The sequence below is a fragment of the Trematomus bernacchii genome, unplaced genomic scaffold (genome assembly GCF_902827165.1).
Source record: "Trematomus bernacchii unplaced genomic scaffold, fTreBer1.1, whole genome shotgun sequence".
Lineage (NCBI taxonomy): Eukaryota > Metazoa > Chordata > Actinopteri > Perciformes > Nototheniidae > Trematomus > Trematomus bernacchii.
Genome location: NW_022987644.1, coordinates 2,145,933 through 2,167,884, shown reverse-complemented (window position 1 = coordinate 2,167,884; position 21,952 = coordinate 2,145,933). Strand labels below are relative to the sequence as shown.

The 21,952-nt window shown below is 40.3% G+C and overlaps 2 protein-coding genes across 2 annotated transcripts; one reads left to right on the top strand and one right to left on the bottom strand.

Moving 5' to 3' along the window:
• Nucleotides 1–305: 305 nt before the first annotated feature.
• Nucleotides 306–10,450, bottom strand: srp72 (signal recognition particle 72). Its single transcript, XM_034133773.1, has 19 exons — nucleotides 10,315–10,450; nucleotides 9,262–9,382; nucleotides 8,663–8,783; nucleotides 8,300–8,443; nucleotides 8,074–8,185; nucleotides 7,954–7,985; nucleotides 7,455–7,579; nucleotides 7,180–7,237; nucleotides 6,290–6,421; nucleotides 6,049–6,177; nucleotides 5,612–5,684; nucleotides 5,269–5,333; nucleotides 4,393–4,488; nucleotides 4,091–4,194; nucleotides 3,756–3,833; nucleotides 3,266–3,403; nucleotides 3,101–3,138; nucleotides 1,861–2,020; nucleotides 306–1,311 (listed from the first exon to the last, which is right to left on the bottom strand). The coding sequence occupies exons 1-19, from the start codon at nucleotides 10,412–10,414 to the stop codon at nucleotides 1,131–1,133; spliced, it is 2,007 nt and encodes a 668-aa protein (XP_033989664.1). The 5' UTR covers nucleotides 10,415–10,450; the 3' UTR covers nucleotides 306–1,130.
• Nucleotides 10,451–10,899: 449 nt separating this feature from the next.
• On the top strand, nucleotides 10,900–19,616 carry leprotl1 (leptin receptor overlapping transcript like 1). The gene is made up of 4 exons (XM_034133785.1): nucleotides 10,900–11,004; nucleotides 12,707–12,782; nucleotides 13,854–14,040; nucleotides 16,899–19,616. Exons 1-4 carry the CDS (start codon nucleotides 10,989–10,991, stop codon nucleotides 17,013–17,015), a joined length of 396 nt encoding a protein of 131 aa, XP_033989676.1. The 5' UTR covers nucleotides 10,900–10,988; the 3' UTR covers nucleotides 17,016–19,616.
• The last annotated feature ends 2,336 nt before the right edge of the window (nucleotides 19,617–21,952 follow it).

The window sequence follows — 21,952 nt, the reverse complement described above, 5'->3', positions numbered from 1 at the left end:
AAATAGCTCTCATGTCAAATGACCTATTGACTCCAAATCAATGCAACCATGTATTCTACACTGGAAGAAGTAAGAAACATCTTTTATCTGATCTTATTTTAGGTGATTATTTTCAATACGTTTCATGATATTTTGGATTTCTGCCCTGTTCAAATGAATAGGGGTCGGTCGACACCTGCGAAAACAAATCTGTCTTTTACCCAAATCAACTCATATTCCATCAAAAAAGAAATAACTAATCCAAATGCCAACTCCACACACAGATCAGAACACAGTGGTTATATAGGAACCACAGGGGTCATGTGTCTTTGTTAAGGGTTTTATTAAGACTTAACAAAAAGGGATCACCTGTTTGGTCTGAAAACAAGCTCTGGGTTTTGCTTGAATTTAGAGCAACACAGGGATTACAAAATAAATATTCACTTATTTGTAGCCGATTGAAAGTAAAAAGGGACAATTTAAGAAAACATGAAGCAAACAGCCAGAGTGTGATATCTTATTTCTCAGAATCAAGAAATATTAAGGAAAATTCTCCCAAAAATGTACTCCATGTTAGCTTGAAAAGACAGTTTCTATCATCCTAACCACCACTTGGTAAAATATTAAGATAATGCATTGAATATGTTTTGATGTCAGTAGTGACAGGCTTTCAGTGATTTAATTGAATAGAGGGTGAGTGGATTAACCATTTTTTTAATAAAGACATTTAGAGATGTGTCTGAAGGTATTTGTAAATTACAAGGGGACACATGTGAGCAATTTGGAATAAAAAAAAAACGGAGCACCAGGTAAAAGTAAAGAATAAAAGCATTTTACCATTCATCTGAACCTTTAATGAAAAAAAAATGAAAATGGCAATATCTGTCTTTTTAATTCATTTCACTGTGACCTCACAAGGTAGAGTAAAACCACTTGCTTTTGCAGAGCAACAAAAAGTTAATTTGTGTAGAAACGTCCTTTAAATACTCTTCTGTGTACTTTTAACACACAAATGAATGACACAGAATAGCAGAGGGGAGCTTTTGGTTTCACATAATTCAATAAATGGCCAGAACAAAAATAAACTTGAAACATAAAAAAAGCTGATTTCTCTGTGAGGCAGCGGTGTGTCACGTGATGCTTCCCTCCGACTACCAGCCTCCTTTGCCTCCTTTCTTCTTCTTCTGTGGTACCTTCTTGCGCGTTGCCCCCGGCGCTGCAGGTTTCTGCTGTCGGGGGGGAACCACGTTGCTGGCGGGGGCCGTGGAGGAGCCGGACGCAGAGCCGGGTCTGGGGGAGGTGGGGGGGCTGCTGGCCGTCTTACTCGCATCCCTGGAACAATGGGGGGAGAAATCATGTCAGAAGGCAAGGCGAGTTTATTTATACAGCACCTTTCAACACAAGGCAGTTCAAAGTGCTTTACACACATGAAAGACATTAAGAAACATATTATAAAATGGCATTTAAAAACACTAATTTAAAAGAAAAGATAATTAAACATGAATAACAAAAAGGTACATGAATTAAAGTTACAGTGCCGTGTGAGATACACACATCTGAAATGTTTAGGTCGGACTCTCAGAAATGTCTCAAGGAAATATTTGTTCACCCTGGGAACATTTTGCTTTGAAATGTCTGTGTTAATCCCTTTAAACAAGTTCAAATGTGCCCTCAAATATCTTAAAGGAATAGTAAGATGTCCATTTCCTTTCTTTTTTGAAGAGTTAAATTAACACAAATAAACAAATAAAGATTAACACAAAAAAAGGTATTCAATATACAACGACAAATAGTTAAAAAAGCAAATTTGACTAATTTGAAAAGCTGAAAAGAACACATGTGTGGTACAGCTCCACCCTCAGGTCATGATCGTTTACTCACAGCTCGGCTGAAGCTCCTGCTGTCGCTCCCTGTGTTCCTTTTCCTATCGTGTCCTTCTTCTTGCCCTTCTTCTTGCCTCTGTAGTAGGTGCGCTCCCTCATGGGCAGCCACCGCTCCATGTCAGGGGTCGCTGAGAGGTCGCAGTTCTTGGGCAGTTTGCCTAGAAAAGAAAAATATATCAGGTTAGACAGATCTCTGGTAAATAACTAGATGCTAAGTTACTAAGGTGAGTACAGCTTTTAAGGAGTCATGTCTTTTTGAAGCGTTTTGTCAAAGCAAGTTCCCATTCTTTGTTATTTTGGATTTCATTTACATTTAAAGTTGTATTCGTAGTAGCAGTAGTAGTATCAGTAGTAGTTGTATTAGTAGTAGTAGCAGTAGTAGTTTTATTAGTAGTAGTAGTTGTAGTAGTCGTAGTAGTATTAGTAGTAGCAGTAGTCGTAGTAGCAGTAGTCGTAGTAGTTGTATTAGTAGTAGTAGTTGTATTAGTAGTAGTAGTCGTAGTTGTCATCGTAGTAGTAGTCGTATTAGTAGTAGTTGTATTAGTAGTAGTCGTAGTAGTATTAGTAGTAGTAGTAGTAGTAGTAGTAGTCGTCGTAGTAGTAGTTGTATTAGTAGTAGTAGTATTATTAGTAGTAGTAGTAGTAGTAGTCGTCGTAGTAGTAGTTGTATTAGTAGTAGTCGTAGTAGTATTAGTAGTAGTAGTAGTCGTCGTAGTAGTAGTTGTATTAGTAGTAGTCGTAGTAGTATTAGTAGTAGTAGTAGTCGTCGTAGTAGTAGTTGTATTAGTAGTAGTCGTCGTAGTAGTTGTATTAGTAGTAGTGGTAGTAGTTGTATTAGTAGTAGTAGTCGTCGTAGTAGTAGTTGTATTAGTAGTAGTCGTAGTAGTATTAGTAGTAGCAGTAGTCGTCGTCGTCGTATTAGTAGTAGCAGTAGTAGTAGTAGTAGTATTAGTAGTAGTAGTAGTAATAATAATAATAATAATAATAATAATAATCGTAGTAGTAGCAGCAGTAGTCGTATTAGTAGTAGTCGTAGTAGTTGTATTAGTAGTAGTAGTAGTTGTATTAGTAGTATTAGTAGTAGCAGTAGTCGTAGCAGTAGTATTAGTAGTAGTAGTAGTAGTAATCGTTGTAGTAGTAGTCGTGTCTTTTTGAAGCGTTTTGTCAAAGCAAGTTCCCATTCTTTGTTATTTTGGATTTCATTCAAAGCACCAACAATGTGTGATGGTTTTGCATACCTTTCTTTTTCTTCTTCTTCTTTTTGATGTCGCCTTGGCTGTAAATAAAAACCCAGACGTAAGCGTTAAGGAGGTGAAGGTGTAGCCACATGAGCTCATCCTTAATAATTTTCTATGAACAAATACCATCTAAATGTAGTTTATTTCTGAAGCCGGTGAGTTTACCTCTGTTCTTTGGGGAGGTTTTCTCCGATGACCTTAGCTGCCTTTTTCCTGACGTAGTTTGCTCCGTGGGAGTTCTCCAGCTCGTCCACGTCCACGTTTAAGGCCATCGTCTCTGCGGAGGGGAGGTGTTTGCTGAGGCTGCACAGGAATGCTTAGGAAATTGACATTGAATATATACAGCTTAAATTAATCCAAGAGTCATTAACAAAAAAAAACACATTAATATACAATACAAATATGGTAATGATCTCAGGTTGGATAACAAATAATGAGGCTCCACTGTTTGCTATACAATTAACATGGTACTAGTCTTTAGCGTTTGTGGTGTGGTCTAGGGCTGCAAATGAAAAATAAGTTTCACTACTAAGCAATGCCTATTATATATTCCTAAAAGCACAAAGTAGCGTCTTCATATGTTCTACTTTATAGGATCATCCACCCATAAAAACAATATCTACAATTTAAATAATTTCAGGAGGTCAAAGGATACGATTTGGCTTTATCTGTGTCCACCAGAGAGTACGCAGAGATGAGCTGTGCCAGTGTGTGGATGTCGTTGGTGTTTTGCCTGTATTAGGAAAAAAGGAAACACGTTTAGCTTCATTCGTTCTAAAGAAGAAATTCTTCCACATTTGAGTTTTCCGGCTCTATAAGCAGCGTGTAACGATGTTTGTCAAGCTGTGTAAGAAACAAACGAGCTACTTGAAGTCATGGAGGCAAGAATGATTGAACTGTAAGCAGAATCGACAGCTGGGAGATAACTTCCACATCATCACAAACACACGTTTCTGATTGTGAGAGTGTTTCTACAGAGCTGCAACTCACTTCCACAGCTGCTCCAGATCACTGATGGCTTCTTTTTTCCGACCGTACTTCAGTTTGAAATTGGCAGCTTCTCGTACAAGAGCCAAGTGATCCGCAGATCCGGACTGTGGAGGAGGAGGAAGAGCAGGACGATCATTCAATGAAAAATACATTCAAAAACTACTTCCTGAGGTGGCTTGAATTGTCATATTAAAATATTATGAAACCACCTTCACTGTAGGGGATACTTCACTTTGACTCAATGTTTTTATAAAGCACTTGATGCTGTAACGTTATTATCACAATTAAAACATAGGACAAACCTGCTCTGACTGGTAATGCTCGATCCCTTGTTTGAAAACCTCGATAGCGCTGTCGATGTCTTCTTCATGGGAGTACATCGTTACCAGAGCGGAAATCTGAGGAGTCAAAGACACGGTTAGCTGAGAGTTCAATTATGGCGCTTTTCCACTGCAGCACGCAGCACGGTTTAAGGGGGCTGGTTTTGCTTTTCCACAAGGGGTAGTTCCGGCTCAGGGCTATTTTTTCACCTTTTTTCTGGCCCTCCAAAATCCCTTACCGGGCCAACAACCGGGCTGAATATGCTAAACTAGTAACGGCAAGGGGGCTACAACTACAACAAGATGAACATATTTGACCGTGATTTAATTGTAATACACACTTTGTCAAGTCTGCAGACAGACGGCAGGCGAAACACCTTTTAAAATGCGTGTTTTCTAAATGGAGATCGGCTAAGCTAATGCAGTATATGCTCCGACCGTCCACACTCACAACAACGGCCTATACAGACATAAATAAAGCAGCGACTGTATTCGCCATGACACAGGCAGTCTGTGGTTTGTACTTGTTTAACTTTTGTCTAGTTTCTGACTGTCTGTGAGCTCTGAGGGCTAACAGCTAACGGCTGATGTTTTGGTTTTGTGGTTCGCATTGAAGATGACGTCACGGCAGTTTTTTTGCAGGTATGCGTTACTATAGTAACTGCCCCAGCTACTAAACTGTAATGGAAACGCAGCATAAAGTGAGCCTGGCCTACCAAGGCCAAACCATACCGTACTAAGCCGTGCGAGGCCCTGCAGTGGAAAAGCGCCATTAAAGAGTTTACACAGTTACCAGGGGACATAACCCAGCCATGCATTATTTAAAAGAGACTTTGTGACAATTCTGAACAGACTTACCATCCCCGATTTGTGCTTGAACTCTTCAATGGACCTTAGAACATCACAAGCTTTTGTTACGTGACCTGAAGACCAAAAACAGAGTATTATAAAACAAATGCTGCCATGTGACCATTATAAAGAATCCCGTAATTTAACATTTGATAAAACTCTGAAAGACTGATTATTAAAAACATAATAAACTACTCAGTTAAACAACTCCATTTGCCTCATATGAACAATTTGAATGTGTTTATTAGAAGACCCTGGATAATTTAGGACTGACACCCTGTCCTAAGGGAGTAAAGGTAAGTAAGAGTAGGGTCTGTAATCAAACCATAATCAGTGTAAATCATATCTGTACCTTGTATTAAATAGAGTTGTGCCATTGTCAGTTTGATGCCAGACGCACTCTCTGGATGTTGCTCTGAGAATTGCTGGAAAACAAAAGGAGAGTTAGAAAGCATCGTCTAAGAAAACAGAAATCACTGAAAAACTAAATTCAGGGTTTTAAAAAAAAAGTGTCTTTCAGTACTGGCCTACATTTGTATTGTGGATAGCCTAATTGGGAATGAATCATCCCCAAAGTTGGTGTTTGACTTTTACATGATCAGAAAGAAAAGCAGGAGGATGTATTTAGATTTAGATTTAAAGGTCGTCTATTATACTGTTTTTCATCAATATATTATAGTTCTCAGATATATACACAACATGTCTCTGAAGTGTTTGGCTCCAAATACCAAACAGATCATTGCAGCATCCCATAATCCCCTCTGTTTCAAAAGTGCTGATGTTATGTACCTGCAGCAGCTCGATGGCCCGGCTGTGCTGCTTCTCTCGGCACAGCTGAGCCACCTGGATCAGGACCGGCCGGGGGTGACCCGGGTTCTGAGCCTGGAGACTGGACGACAGTTTCCTGCACTGCTCAGCCTGTGGATGTTAATGCACACACATGATCCTGATCAGTAACGGGGTCTCACATTCTGAGAAGTCAGCCATTCCTGTTCTCCTCTTGATGTGAATGTAACAGCCCTTCATCTACCTGGTTGGTGTACATGGCCAGCAGGGATTTGTTGAAGTCGATGGCCTGCAGCTGCTTCTTGGCCAGCTTGAACTCCACACCTTCAGCGTTCGTCAGCTTCACCTTTTTCTTAGAGTCAAACACGTTTTGGTCCTACGGAAACAGACAGCTTTCATTAAAACACATTCAATTAAAGTAGTATTTTGCCTATGATTTATGATGAAATATTAGCAAAATGTACTATGTTTGCATGCAACACTTGTAGTGCTCTATAATTCCGTATATGACAACATTTTCAGGGTTATGTTAAAACATGATTCACTTATCCTACGTTGGCTTATTCCAAATGTCCTATGCAGATAGTTTTATGAGCATGCAGTGTTTCCGCCAGACCAGGGCTGAGAGGGCGTCCACCCCGAGAGCGAGGGGGGGGGGGGGGGGGGGGGGGGGGGTGTGACGTCACGTCGTGTCACGTGTCTTGAATTTTGAATTGAGCTGTCCCTTATAGATACTATCTCTTTACGTATTAGTGATGGGAATTCCGGCTCTTTTTAGTGACTAGTCAGTAAGAAGAGCCGGCTCTCTCGGCTCCTAAACGGCTCTTCAGTTTACCACAGAGCCTCAGTTTTGCCGCTGCGAGGCTCCGGCGCTCGCAGTTCACGCGCGTGCTCCACTAGCACCCCCCGCCAAGGCTCGCCGGCAGTACACTTTCCGTCACAGGAACACGCTTTGCTGGCGGCGAAAATAATCCCACCAGACTCTTTTGCCCCTCCAACAGAGGGATGTCCTTGTCCTTTTTCCCTTTCGTCATTTTTGATGTAACAGGCTTAGTAGTAATGTTATCTTTTCCTGAATCAGGGCAGAACGTGGAATATTTTGTGCATGTAAATGTTTGAGCGTCAAACACTCACCTTGTTTATTGTAATGATATTGTTGGCAGTCACAGCGAGCAGCCCCACGTCTGATGGCCTGCGAATTAAGAGCATGGAATATTTTATATCATTTAACAGCTCCACTGTTCACGTACTAAAAACTCACAGCTTATGTATTGACTTGTGTACATCTATACCAGTAACAAGTTAACAGGCATGTCCATACAATTACAATCACACAACACATTTGAACTAGGATAGACTATATTCATTTAACATGTGCTACATCATTTCTCTGCTTTTGATTCACTCACTTGAGCTTGATGACCTGGTTGTAGAGCTGCAGAGCCTCGTCCGTCCGGCCCTGTAACTGCATGACGTACGCCATCTGAGAATGGATGACAGCGAGCTCTGACTCGATGTCCTCCTCAGTCACATCCTGAGAGGGACAAAACAACAACGACAGTGATTATCAGGAGGGTATTGAAGACAAGCATGGGCTTTGTTGTGCATTTAGTCCAAAGAAAAACACCATATTTAATTCATTTGTATATATTCTTCTTGTTTCTCTTTTGGGGTATTTAGAAATGTGGCGGCTGATTTACCCACGCAACTTCTCTCAAGATAAAACAATTCTACAAGATTATTGCCTTTCACACTTCTTTGTTTACATATATTAAGAATCCATATTCATTATTGTCCACTTGATTATCTTTCGACATCAATTTACATACATAGTGCATCACATCATCATCTACAAGCATCTTCTACCAATAATGAATAAGGCTTGATAAAACCAAAAGCAGCACTCACAGAATCCTCTGCCAAAGACACTCTGCACAGCTCTGTGAAAGAAAGACAATCAGTTCATGTCAAACCAAAGAATTTATCAAATAGAAATCTGACAGAAACTCCGATCAGAGAGAGACTGACCCTCTGCTTCCTGTAGTTTCCCGAGCGCCTCTGTCAGCTGTCCTTGACCAATCAGAGCGCAGGCAGCGTTGTAGCACAGCTCATACGTGGACTCAGGGAGACCCAGATCCTCCTGTAGCAGAACACGCAACACATCTTCTTAATAACCAAATAATACAATACATGCGTGTTGAAAAATAAACAAACAACATTACACTTTTTATTTTATTTTGTGGAAAGAGCTTACCAATGGCGCTTCCTCCCACTGACTCATAGACGCCACCACAGCAGAGAGGTTGGTCTTCCTCTCCTCCTCGTACTCGTCCTGGGAGTTTCTGATCAGATCAGTGTAGACGGACTTGCAGTCATCGTAGCGCTCCATCCTGTACAGCTGCAAAATAATAAGAGAGACACTTACTATCAGCAGGAGTCTTTGAATTAAAACGTACATCAAGGTTGAGAGAAAACGTTTATGGTTTTGATGCTTTTCCATCACATTCACAAACAAAGAGCTGGGTAGGAACACCGTCTACTTTCACTATACAGGTTTTAAAAGCTAAGTCCACAGATCAAAGACATCCAGCAATAATTAGATGCCGTTTAGTCTTACCACTTGACCATAAAGCTCCTTCAGCTTGTCTGTCTGTTCAGGAGCAGACTCGATGGTCTTCAGGGCGCTTTCCACTCTGTTCAGCCGGTACTCGCAGTACGCCTTCTCAAACACAACGTCACTGAGAAAGGAGAGAGATAAACATTATTTCAGTGGGGAGATGGAGCCAACTGCAGGACATGTACTCACGTTATTGTTTGTGTGTAAAGCATCAAACAAGCATTGCAAAACTTGTGTTCAGTTAAGTATATTGTTGAACAATTTTGATAACATTAGCATTAATGTACAGCATTAAAACAACGTATAGGTTGTATATTAAATAGGGGAGCAAGTAGGTGTTGTGACAAATGTATTTATATAAATATATCTGATAGTACTTCAGTGCCTGTGCCCCTCGAGTATTAAATGAACGTAGGCTGCAGTTACAAGTGAGTTACTATTTTGGAAGAGCTAGGATTTGCGTATGTCATTTATTATTTGTTTTCCCCTCTATAAAGCACTTTTTACTGCTTTTGTACAAGACTGTGCTCTACACATAAACTTGAATATGGTCTATAAGAGTCAAAACATTAAAGAAAAACAGAGAAATAGTATATTACCCGCCGAGCAGTTTTGAATGAGTGTTCATGACATTCAGCGCCTCTTTGAAGCTGCCGTTCTGAACGAGGCAAACTAATTTACAGTGAAGAGCCGTCACATCCTCCCTGTTGTCTTGCACAACTGTGAACAAGATTAAACAAAGCAGATTAAATAGATTTTCAAAGAGTGTGTCTTAAAAAAAAGAGAGCTTAATCATGAAAAAGTGTATTTCTATAAAAATAAACCAAATCAGAAAGAAGGAGAATCAATAGAAATAATGAATTGAGAAAAGGAATCCTGATGAAACCTAACCCTAAAATCACTTCACTATAACAATTACACCAAATCAGAAAGACGGAGAACACATCAATGATTAAGTTAGCTTAACTTAAGTTCACTATTAAAAACAAAGGAAAGGAAAAGGAGGAAAATAGGTGAATTGAAGCAGCTTATTTAAACTTAAAACATGTTGTCTTCTTAAGTATTAACAGTGCATATTACCTGCACTATAATATGAAAATACCCCAATACAAAATGAAAGGAAAGTGGAGAGGAGATTCATAATGTCAGTACACTAGTATGTTGATTATAATGTTTGTATCATTAGTAGGCTAAATAATAGAAGGAAGGACTGATTTACTGCTGACGGAGAACAGTATTATTGAAAGAAAAAAACATTTCTAACGGTCTGGTGACAGCTGACTGAAAGCTGGTTAGCATTATGATTAGTTAGCTGTAAGGCTAGGGACACGTCACTAGTCAAGACAGGACGACGCATTTCTTCAGCTAAATACTACTTTATAAGGTCACGTAAAATCTACACACACTCGATGCATCTGTAGCCACGACACTCAAGTATACATTTATGAATATACTTTTACCATACAAAGCTAATTGCTTGTTTGAGAGACCTGACAAGTACATGTGTAACTACCATTAGCTTAGCCACATGCTAACAGCTGGTCATGCTGTTGGCCCTAGCTCAGCGACTGAAGAAATCGACAGTTTTTCCACTGTTTACCAGCAATTACAGGTTTTGTTTGAGAGTAGCAAGGAAAGATGTGAATACGTACTTTTAGTCACAGCTTTAAGGGCTCTTGTAAAGTCTCCATTCTGCCCACAGCGGTTCACTTCGGTCCACAGCGAAGCGACCGAGATCCCTCCGCTCGCCATCTTCGCTGAATGGGCTCACAGAGTCGGCGGAAGTAGAAGCTGTACACATCCGGGTAAACAAGAATTCTGTATATTTCTTTTATTTATTTATTTGTATTAAATAAATAGTCAACAAGATGATTCATGATTAACCATGAACATTTATTCTATAGTGTAACATATAATAATAATATATTTGTTTTCTTTTACATTCGGGCAAATGATGCCTTCATAGACAAAAGTGAGGCATCCGTAGAGCTGCCATAGTAGGCAGTTAGTAATAACATCGTTTATACATTGCCTTATAATAATAATGAAGACTTTCTTTGTGTCAGACACCAATTTATGTCAAAGTTGTAATTGCGAGAAACGTATTCCCCTCTCTTAGGTTACAAACAATAAAGCTACAAACGATAATTCAATTTTTTTTTATCAGGTTGTTTCTGTGATAGTATCATAATTCCGATCTTTATTTTAGCTCCTGAAGGCATCACTGCAGGAGGTTCGGTCGGACTCGGCGTCTCTCGGCTTCACTCGGAGGGGGGGCACTGTTGTCATTCGTCAGGGCTGTGAGTCGAGCTTTTGTCCAGGAGAAATGGCTGGGATTAAAGGTAAGCCAATTCCACTTTTCATTCCCTCTAGAAAGCCTCTACATTCCGGCTCAGTTAACGCCACTTCGACCCATCATCCTGTAGAAAGATGGATGCGTTTTCCACGTCCAGCTAGCTAACGGTAGCGAAGAAGGAGTTAGCAGCAGGGCCGGTGTAGCAAGCCGGCCGTTGAAGCCGAATGTTTAACGTAGTGGCCAAATGGTGGTACTACAACGGCCGTGACGTCATTTTGGCCCAAAATACTCTTTCCCATTGACTTAAATATAAATAATAATAATAATACACTTAATTTATCAAGCACCTTTCATGCACGATGCAGCCCAAAATGCTTTACAGAGCAAGACAAGATACATTACAGTAACAATGAGTACAAATAGGAAGGTACAGAAATAAAAACGTTATATAAAAAGTGATACAAAAAGTTAAAAACCAACAAAAAGGGTTAGATCTGAGAACCATTAAACAACAAAAACAATGATACCACTAAAATTACCCCAAATTAAAAAGATAGGTCTTTAATTTAACTTTAAAAATGCCAATGGAGTTGGGAAAGAGGGAAAAGACACGTCTGTAAATCAGCGTATATTTATATATTTTTTTGAGCTTAGTAAACTACCTAGCAGGAACACTTTTAAAGGCCGTATTTAAAGGGTCTAACAGATGTATAATGGAGTTATTTTCCCTTTCAATTTATTTTACTTAGCTGGGAGCAGGGGTATAGGAGGCGGGGCTTAAGGGGAAACTCAACTGCGCATGCTCAATGGGCCCAGGTCCCCCGATGATCCGGGTACTTTCTGAATCTACAGTCCCTTTATTTTGATCTTCACGCGCTACTGAGTAACTCTCATAGCAATGCACGGGGTATCCAGTTCTCTTTATACATCCATGCAGCAGAATCGTTAGCATTCTAGCCTTTATTCATTTGGCTAGGAAAATCCACAGCAACACAATGAAATGAACAATAACGTTATTTGACACTCAAGCAGCTCTCATGTTACATAACGATGGTGTATTTTATTCCCCCTCCTCTTGTAACAGTGCAATAACGTGGTAGATACCGTTATAATGCTAATGCTAGCTGCACCCTAACTTGATTGAGATGCTGTGCTTTCTGCAGTGATCTGCCGGGATTATGTTCTTCTAAACCAGCATGTAAACTCACTGTAATGCTCCCAGAGTTTAACAGGAGTCCCTAATGACCCGGCTTAGACTGCAAATGAAGCTGTTACACGTGAAATCAGCTGATTCATCACATGAGAAGCTACAGGGGGCCTGCTGCAAGGATGTGATGGCAGTGGTGGTGGATAGTAATATAGTACATGTACTCAAGTATTGGAAGTAAAAATGTTGAGGTACTTGCAGATGTGGAAGAAGTACTCAGATCTTCTACTTTAGTAAAATTAGACCTACTAGACTCTTGCAATGCAGGAATTTTACTTGTACCCGAGTATATCTACGCTCTTGCAAATGTTTCTCAAGTAAGAGTACAAAAGTATAAGCATCGAAACCATTTTTTTTTCAGACTTTTGGTATACTCAGTACTCATTATGCAGATTGGCACATTTCATAGTAATATATATGATATGTTTTGATTATAATTATTGATGGATTGATGTGTAAAGGTGCAGCTAGTTGTAATGACTTTGTATTCTGCAGGGTAGTGAAATGCTTAATACCCTCCCCTCTTCCTCTCTTCTCTTAGCTCTCATCAGCCTGTCCTTCGGGGGGGCCATCGGCCTCATGTTCCTCATGCTAGGATGTGCCCTCCCTGTGTACGAGTAAGTATCACTATCACACACCATGTGAGCCTGTGTGTGTGTGTGTGTGTGTGTGTGTGTGGGGGGGGGGGAACTCTTTCACACTTGGCACTCACACACATGCACTCTGGGTGATCCCATCATAGGTTTACAGCTTTAGATGCAGGTGTGGAGCACGGTCGGATTAACCTGTCTGGGGGCTCCAATATAACTGTTATCAATGTATTTAAATGTCACTATATAATGTGTTGTTTGTTTTGTTTTAATTGTACGGCACTTTGAAATGCCTTGTTGTAAATATAGCCTCACCAAGTGCTAACCAAACCACATGACACAAAGAACAATATACGTTATATTCTGATATCTAGTTGTTCATGTTGTTGTGTCTTTTGTTTTATATTTATGGTGGATAACCCTGAGGTAGAGATGAAACAGTAAAACAAATAATATCACAATTATAGTGATCAAAAAGATGGCAGTATTGTTGAAATATACAAGCATTGATAAACAAATTATTCCGGCACATTTAACAACTTGAAGGCTTTTGTTTGAGTCACCATCTTTGTTCCAGTTTTCCTCAGCACTTTTCTTACAAATATATGTACCACCACTTTCTAGACGCATTCCTCTCGGATTGTTCGTGTTCATAATACATGTCCACTTAAAGGTGGGGTAGGTAATTCACTTCAGAAACACTTTTTGTTATATTCCATGGAATGCTCTTAACATCCCGATAGCAATGAATACATTAAATGCTTTGACAATAAATACATACAAAAATGTCATCTGTGGAAGCCGTAGTACTGTAAAAAGCACGACCAATCATCTGAGCCGGCCCGGCTAAAATAACTGGATGGCCTACCTGCCTGTCAGCCTTCCATCTTGTGCACAGACTTATCTCGTGCCCTCATTGGTCATGTGCGCGTTCGTGTGTGTTGGAGGAGGGGCTCTGTAAGGAAGTCTGAAGGAAGGGGCAGATTTTTTCCGGCTGTGTACTTTCAAATTCTAGCGCACTCGAGCTGGTTTCTCCATTCTTACCTAACCTACCTTTTAAATGACTAACTTATGTTTACTTTTTCCCTCTTTCTACAGTAAATACTGGCCTTTGTTCCTCCTGTTCTTCTACATCCTGTCCCCCATCCCGTACTGCATCTCTCGGAGGGTGGTGGACGACACAGACTCGGCCAGCAACGCTTGCAAAGAGCTGGCCATCTTCCTCACGACGGGCATCGTCATCTCAGCCTTCGGCCTGCCCATCGTCTTCGCCAGAGCTGCTGTAGTAAGTCACAGAAGCCTCTCAGTGCATTTCACAATAGTACACAAACACACCGTTTTTTAAGACTTTGCCAAAGCAGGAAACCTAGGGTAAAAATTACACACATTTAAAACACATCATAACAAATGTAACATCAGAGACCCATTACTTTCGCCTCCTGGGAAAATTGTCATATAAAGCACACAAAGTGTATTATATAGCATCAATCATTCCTTACATTTATTATAGCGCTTTTCCAGATGCTCAAAGCGCTTTACAAATACACATTACACACATATCATACATGTAACGGTCATGTACTGTGGACAATACCCACGGATGCAAATTCAGGTGAAGTGTCTTGCCCAAGGACACCTTCACACCTTCACACACCTTTCCCCTCATGACAGACCTGAAATCACCTCTTAATCCCTCACTCTTTGTAATACTCTGCGGGTAAAGCTGACGTTTTGACACCAGGACAACTTGGGAAGCTCAAAATAAGTGTCTCTCATGTCGTGTCAACAGTGTTTATTTACAAGAGCTTGATTAAATTAGCAAAAACATCTGATGCAAAGAAGAATATTCCAGAGTATATGTAGTAAGGAAAGAAGAACAAAATCCACGACCAATAATCATTTACAACTTGTTTGTGTAGCTAAACCCTAACATATTATTCCTTTCCTTGAGCTCTATTGTTACAAACACATCAGTGAGCCACACTGAACACACATTGAAGATTATTTTTGAATTAATCCCAAATTGACTGGCCTTCTGCCCAGAGTTTCCGTTAGAATTTTATTTTGCCGGTCAACATGTCCGTTAAAGTTTAAATCTTCCAGACAAAAGTAGAAAAGTGCCGGTCAAAGGTCTTCTTTGTTATTTATTGAGCTTTAAAACAAATTGTTATGATTCGATATTAAACAAACTAATTATAGTAGATTAACTTCCCTATTCAAAAGTGTACAGTAACTTACAATAACACGGGAATAATAAACAGAGCGCTCTCTGTCTCTCCTGGCAGGCCGTCAGTATCATGCAGCTTGCGGATCCAGTAATGAGTGACCCGACAGTAAAACTAAACATATCTATAACTAGTTTAGGTAGTTTGAGAGGTAATTAAAATAGCTATGTGATATTCTAACCTGAAGTGTATGTGTTGCTCTGCTCACCGCTGCAGATGATCATGCAGAGCTGCGTGTCGACTCGTCAGCAGCAGCTGATCTCTCCCGTCAGATTAGACTTCACTCGCGTTTATGTCCATATCGATCAGATCTAGCTAGTTCTAGCTAATGATATGACTACCTGCTTATTAAAAGATACCTAAACAATAAGCGTCGCTATGCAACCGGGTGAGGCAGCAAAGTATAGCGCAGCATTATGCATTTGTTTACATGCTCACCGGAACCCCGAGGCATTACCAATAGATCAACGCACAATCAAACCATACAGGACATCTCTTTCTCCACATTAAGTGTTAGACATTAGAATTGACTATTCTTGTCTGTCACATACTCTTCTTGTCTGTCACATACTATTCTTGTCTGTCACATACTCTTCTTGTCTGTCACATACTCTTCTTGTCTGTCACAGACTATTCTTGTCTGTCACATACTCTTCTTGTCTGTCACATACTATTCTTGTCTGTCACATACTCTTCTTGTCTGTCACAGACTCTTCTTGTCTGTCACATACTCTTCTTGTCTGATGCGGTATTGCGCTAAGGGGAAATTATTTTGACCGGAGAGATTTAGATTTGCCGGTCAAAGTCCGGTAATTACCAGCTAACGGAAACTCTGCTTCTGCCCCAAACACTCACCAGAGCTCCACATGTGGATTCATCCGCACTATTTCTTCCCTGTTTGTGTAACGTCTGCAGAAAGATGCAGGGATTAGCTGTTTAAGGAAAACTATTTGGCCTTTTAGTGAAACAGAGAGGGTAGAGAAGCCACTAAGTGTTGGTGTTTTTATGGGATTTGACGACAATAACATTAACAACTTGAATTTATTTGGATTTTGGATTAGCAAAACAAGACATTTGAAGACCTTACCTTGAACTTTGAGAAACTGGAACGGACATTTTTTACTATTTTCTATTAAATCGATGTGATATGTTGAAGTCCAATCGATTTAATAAAAAAGGAAAGGTCTGTTGTAGCCGTAATCAAAGCATTACTTTACAAACTCACACATATCTCTTGCTGTATTTGTATCTAGTCCTCTGGTCACTGCACATGCAATCGGGTAAAGAAATGACTTTTAATCACAAAACACCTCATAAAAATGTACAGAGTTTGTAACTGGGTGTTTTAAGATAGGTTTGTTCAATTAAACATGACCCCAATTTACTCGAAATCCTCAAGAACCTTTTCCATTTTAAGATAAGTCTTACTTTATAACACAACAGGACTACGTGATACAGCCATATCCCATTGAGGAAAAAACAGTCAAACCAGATAGTGAATTAACAAAAATTACTGTAAAAGAAAACATGTTTGGCCACATAGCAGAAGCCCTGAAAGACGGAGGTACCGGCTGCAGTTTGACATGATTAGCATTTAGCCGCTGTTAACGTCTCCTCCTGAACACAACAACAGCGTGGAAGTGTTTCTGTAAACTCTTGCTGTTGACATCTCATCGTAGAGCAGTATGTGGAAGTGTTTCTGTAAACTCTTGCTGTTGACATCTCATCGTAGAGCAGTATGTGGAAGTGTTTCTGTAAACTCTTGCTGTTGACATCTCATCGTAGAGCAGTATGTGGAAGTGTTTCTGTAAACTCTTGCTGTTGACAGCCGGTATATTTTGCCCTCAATATGCGCTGAGGCCTGGCAGCATTCAGCGCAGCATTTGTTAACGTGAATTATTGATGCGTTTGTTCTCAGATCGCCTGGGGGGCGTGTGCGCTCGTGCTAACGGGGAACGTGGTGATCTTCAGCACCATCCTGGGCTTCTTCATCGTCTTCGGATCCAACGACGACTTCAGCTGGCAGCAGTGGTAAACCAGCAGAGTCTGAACTGTTTTTATTAGCATTGCAATTATTATTATTATTATTATTATTATTATTATTATTATGGTAAAAACTGTTTGGTTCTTGTTGTTGTTATTTATATGATGACCGCCCATCCATAGACTCACACCCAACCAGTGCAATACTTAGTTTTTTTTACCGCCTGCTTCATGTTGAACTGACACAAGTGGGATGGAGAATGCTGACTTACAGTTGGATTTGTACTTGTTTTAGTTTTGCTCTTGTGAATTTTTTCTCCATCTTTGTGTTTCATTTGGAGCTGATGAGCGCTGGTGAACAACTGCTTGTTTTATCTGTGAACAATTATGTTAAAATAACCCCAATTGAGTGTGGAATAAGACTTCATCTGACCAAAGGGACAGGGTCATACCTTTCTCTATGTAGTAGAAAGCTTTTCCTACACCAGTCTAAGTGTAAATTGCAGAAAACTGACGGAAAATCTGCATCACATGAACTCAGATTACACCACTCATGATGAGGAAAAGCTCTATTTCCATTTGTGTCGAATTTGATTCAAACTAAAATATCTTTTGTCACTTAAAATGTGATATTCCTCTAATAGAGTGCAGATTTAAGTTAGCTTTGTGCTAATGTAATGCTACGATCGCTAAGCTGTGAAAGTCTAGAAGCTCAGTGTGTGTTTTAGACTGTTACTGCTAACAACCCTTCTCATCTCTACACCCTGTTACACGTTATTCCGTTTTCTTTATTTCTTTGGGACCATGTTGGCATTACACGTTCAATCATTTTAATTTCTGCAATCCATAAAAGTCATAAGCTGTCGCCACACAACACAAGTAGACGTTGTTCAGGAGCAGCAGTGTTTGTATCCTCGTTCAACTTAGACGAGAGGATTTGTTTAAACAGCCTCAGCACCACCGCAGAGATCAAATTAAACCGACTAGGTGATCTCCCAGGCTGCTTAAATATTCACAAGTTATTCTCAGCATAGCTGTTTCCTCACTCTAATGTCAGGTGAAGAAAGCATGAGAAGCCACATCTAGCGTACAGTAGTTAGGATTATCCTGAGGACAGCGATTGAAACTGAGCCAAGCTAAGAACCGGCCGACTTATAACCAGTCACTGACGGTCGCTAAGCTTTTAAACAGGACCCTCTTAAAATAAAAGCATCCAGCGTCTCTGCTCAGTGTAGTTTCCTCTCTCTAGAAGCACATCCAGATTTGTCGCACATTTCCTCACACCAGCATTTCTCATGGTTTATGATTTCTATGTTCTCCGGCCTGTGGGAAGGACATGTGTGTAATAAGTTGGCAGATTACAGGTGTAGCTCTCCTGTTTCACTGCATTAGGAAGATAAACAAGGAAGTTAGGGTCTGGTTCCTTGTTTAATGGAGGGTAAAGGGTCGGACATTTTAATTTTAATTTTGGGATGGTTCAGTTTGAATATGTGCCCTCTGGAAGACACTTTTATTTTATTTAAATAAGGACTGATGACTGACGAGAATTTGTATTGTGTCCATAATGTCAAAATGAACATTTGCTTTTGTTTGTATGTGTTGTAGGCCAGCCCAGATTTGTTGTTGTTATTGTTTTACCGTGGGTTTGCATGCACAGCAGATTTCCAATACAAGTTTAATCCTGCTACAAATAATTTTTTTGTTGCAAAAATGACAAATGATGGTCTTAGAGGGATTTGTATTAGCTTTCACCATAAACAGTTGTTTGTCAAGAAATAGTTATAGCACAAACATCACTCCAAATCCAACATTTGGCATTACTGTATCTCAATGTCCTTATCAATAAACCTTAGAAATGTTGATAGGTGGTGTAAAAAAATACATTTGATAGCTGTGTACTAGCTTTATGCTAAGCTAATCGCCTCCCGGTTCTATACTTGAAGCACAGACATGACAATATCTGTCTTCTCATCTGTATCACATTTACAGCTACAATTTATAAGGAAGAACAACAAGTACAACTCTTAATTGAACCACATTATTTCTCAAATAAATAACAAATTCTATGAGAAAAGCATTGGAAATCTGTAGAGGAATCCCGCGGCTAAAAATGCTAACTGACCCTGGGCCTGGCACTACAATTCGGCATTACTGTAACACTCCTCTTTAATATATATATTTATTCTGTTACGTGACTCTTCCAGAGATCACCCCCTCAGTGAAGGCACTGATTGTATAAAAGCACCATAATAACCATGGAAGCTTTTTCATTTCCAGTTATATTTACCTACGTTAGTGAACATTGAACACTACTGACATGATTTGTGTAATTGTTACGTGACACTGAATCTGATGCTCTGAACATCACGTCTGTTTAACGTCTGGATGACACTGTGTGGAGTTTAAGCTAAATGTGTCAAATGTTCTCTGACTTTGTTCTGGTGTGTAGCGGTGGGACGGGTTTCTCTGTGTTCCTGTGAAGAGAAACTGATTCGGGGAGGATATTGTATTTATTTATTTTAATAAGGAGCTTTGTGTCAACGAACGTCCAACGCCATTTTCTATCTACAATGTTTCTGTTCAGTAGGCAGAAGTCAGCATGGTGGTCTTCTTGTTTCTTTTTTTTCTTTTTTAAATAAACGCCATTTTTGAACATCCTCTCCTTTGAATGACTACACATACATTTGCATGACACTTCACAGGAAATACTAGTATAGAGGTATAAAGAGGGCATTTAAATATATACAGTTTTTATTTTATATCAATCTTTAATAATAGTTATACTCAACGGAAATCAACTTGATGGCTTACCGAAACATGGACCACATATGAGCAGAAAATAAACATTTATGAAATCGTTTTTTAACATAATTATAATGTACATTTTGTATGTGTTACAACCTGACTCGTGGGCTGTAACAAAAAGTTGGGAGTCGAGACGAGGGGTATGAAAATATAACAATAATTTATTAGTGGACACAAAAATAAACAGCCGCGGCGCGAGGCTTACACGGGAAGTGTGCGAGAGGAATGAGAGAGGGCCTCCCGAAACGCGATGGGCTGTATTATAGCAGCCGCCCAGGTGCAGCTCGTCAGTCCACGATCACCCACAGCACTGGAACCTGCAAACAAGAGAGAGACCACGGAACGCCTAGTGGTGTGGAGGGGTCGTCACAGTATGTAGGCTACAAGCTATAACTTTAAATATAATGTTTCCTGTGGGCTCTCGTAATTGCTGTGTGAACAGATACTGAATCGTACAAATTTTTAGGCGCTTTCACACCAAGTAATTTGCCGTAATTTACACCGCGATCTGCTCTTTAGTTCATCAGAACTAAAGAGTTCTGATGAACTAAAGAGCAGATCGCGTTCACACCATAGACTGTATATTTTTCATTTTCAGGATTGAATGTTCAAACCAAGGCCTAAAACCTGGCATTTCATAAGAAAGTGACTAATATATAGACAAAATGTAATATTGGATAAAATACTACACCAAATGGACAGACACAGATTAAAAATAAAGTCCCCTGGTTTGTCTCTAGAGTCTACGGAGCCCCTAAAGGGACATGGGAAAAAAAAAAAAAAGAGAGAAAAAAAAAAAGTCGGGATAACGGGTTAGTATCTCGTGCGCACGAGAAAGTATCTTGTGAAAAGAAGATAAAAAAAGATAAAAGTCGGGATAACGGTTTAAGAGACATAAAAAAAAAATATGAGAAAAACAATAACAACGGGGGCCCCAAGGAGATCGTCTCGGAGGTGTCCTGCTGAGGGGTAATCAGCGACACTCCCAACACACCAAGATTACTGGCCGCCGCCGCCATCTGCGCCCCGAGCCTCAATATCTTATCCAGATACTCAAGCATTTCGCGGTCATGCGGCAATGGGGGGCAGGGGCCTTCTCCCCTCTGCCCACCCGGCTGCCTGCGGAAGCAGATGGGCCGCCAGGCTTTCATCCAGTGGGGGCACACCGGGACCCTCCGTGTCCGAGTGGCCCTCCACTCTGAGGATTCCAGCCCAAGTAGCCACCGGGACACGAAGGACAGGGGCGCTCCAATAGTAAGTCCATTTTCTTCGTTGTCTTATATTCTTATCCGTCTCTCTTCACTCAGTTGTATCTCACTGCCTTGCTGAAGAGAAAGGGATGACAGTAAGGAGGCGAGGCCTCCTTTTATGCGGTGAGATGCGCGCGCATTCAGGTAGGCCCGCCCAGGGGCCGGCTACGTCTAGAAAGTAGGCTTGTTTGAGACGAGCTGCGGCTCGCCTCGAAAGTAGAGGAGAATAGCCGATCGCAGCCGGGGGAGGTCTCAAAAAACTCGCCTGAAGTCGGACAGCTCGGAGTCGGCTTCTTCTTCTTCTTCTTCTTCTTCTCTCGGTTTTTTGGCGGATTTCAAACAACTTTAAGGTGCATACCGCCACCTCCGGAGTCGGCTTGACTCGGTTTGCATTTATAAATGCACACGGCATCTATTGCACGTCTGTCCGTCCTGGGAGAGGGATCCCTCCTCTGTTGCTCTCCCTGAGGTTTCTCCCATTTCCCCTTTAAACTGGGTTTTTCTCTGGAAGTTTTTCCTTGTATGATGTGAAACGTAAGGACAGAGGGTGTCGTATTGTCATACTGATATTCTGTACAAACTGTGAAGTCCACTGAGACAAATGTAACATTTGTGATATTGGGCTATATAAATAAACATTGATTGATTGATTGATAAAGAATGGACAAATGTGTTTAATCGTTAATGTCAGTAAATACATTTGTTCCTGCTCAAGATTAGATTCAACTTTATTGTTATTGCACAGATTACAGGTACTGAGACAACGAAATGCAGTTTAGCTTCGAATCAGGAGTGCATAAAGCAGTAAAGTGAAAAGTAATGTACACAATCTACAGAATAAAATATAGAATGAATTGAATGATGAAAAAACAGTGAGGGGTATGAATACACTATACACAGTAGCCTAGCCTAGTATTAACAGTGTGTTGTATGA

Bases quoted from the DNA above. Each gene is read 5' to 3' on its own strand.
- srp72 (XM_034133773.1), bottom strand. From the start codon at position 10,414: ATGGCGAGCGGAGGGATCTCGGTCGCTTCGCTGTGGACCGAAGTGAAC. The intron at 7,986-8,073 runs GTCAGTCTCTCT...TTTCTTTCACAG, and splicing joins GAAACTACAGGAAGCAGAGG to AGCTGTGCAGAGTGTCTTTG. The intron at 6,178-6,289 runs GTAGATGAAGGG...TAACATCCACAG, and splicing joins TGGCCATGTACACCAACCAG to GCTGAGCAGTGCAGGAAACT.
- leprotl1 (XM_034133785.1), top strand. The intron at 12,783-13,853 runs GTAAGTATCACT...CTCTTTCTACAG, and splicing joins TGTGCCCTCCCTGTGTACGA to TAAATACTGGCCTTTGTTCC. The intron at 14,041-16,898 runs GTAAGTCACAGA...GTTTGTTCTCAG, and splicing joins TCTTCGCCAGAGCTGCTGTA to ATCGCCTGGGGGGCGTGTGC.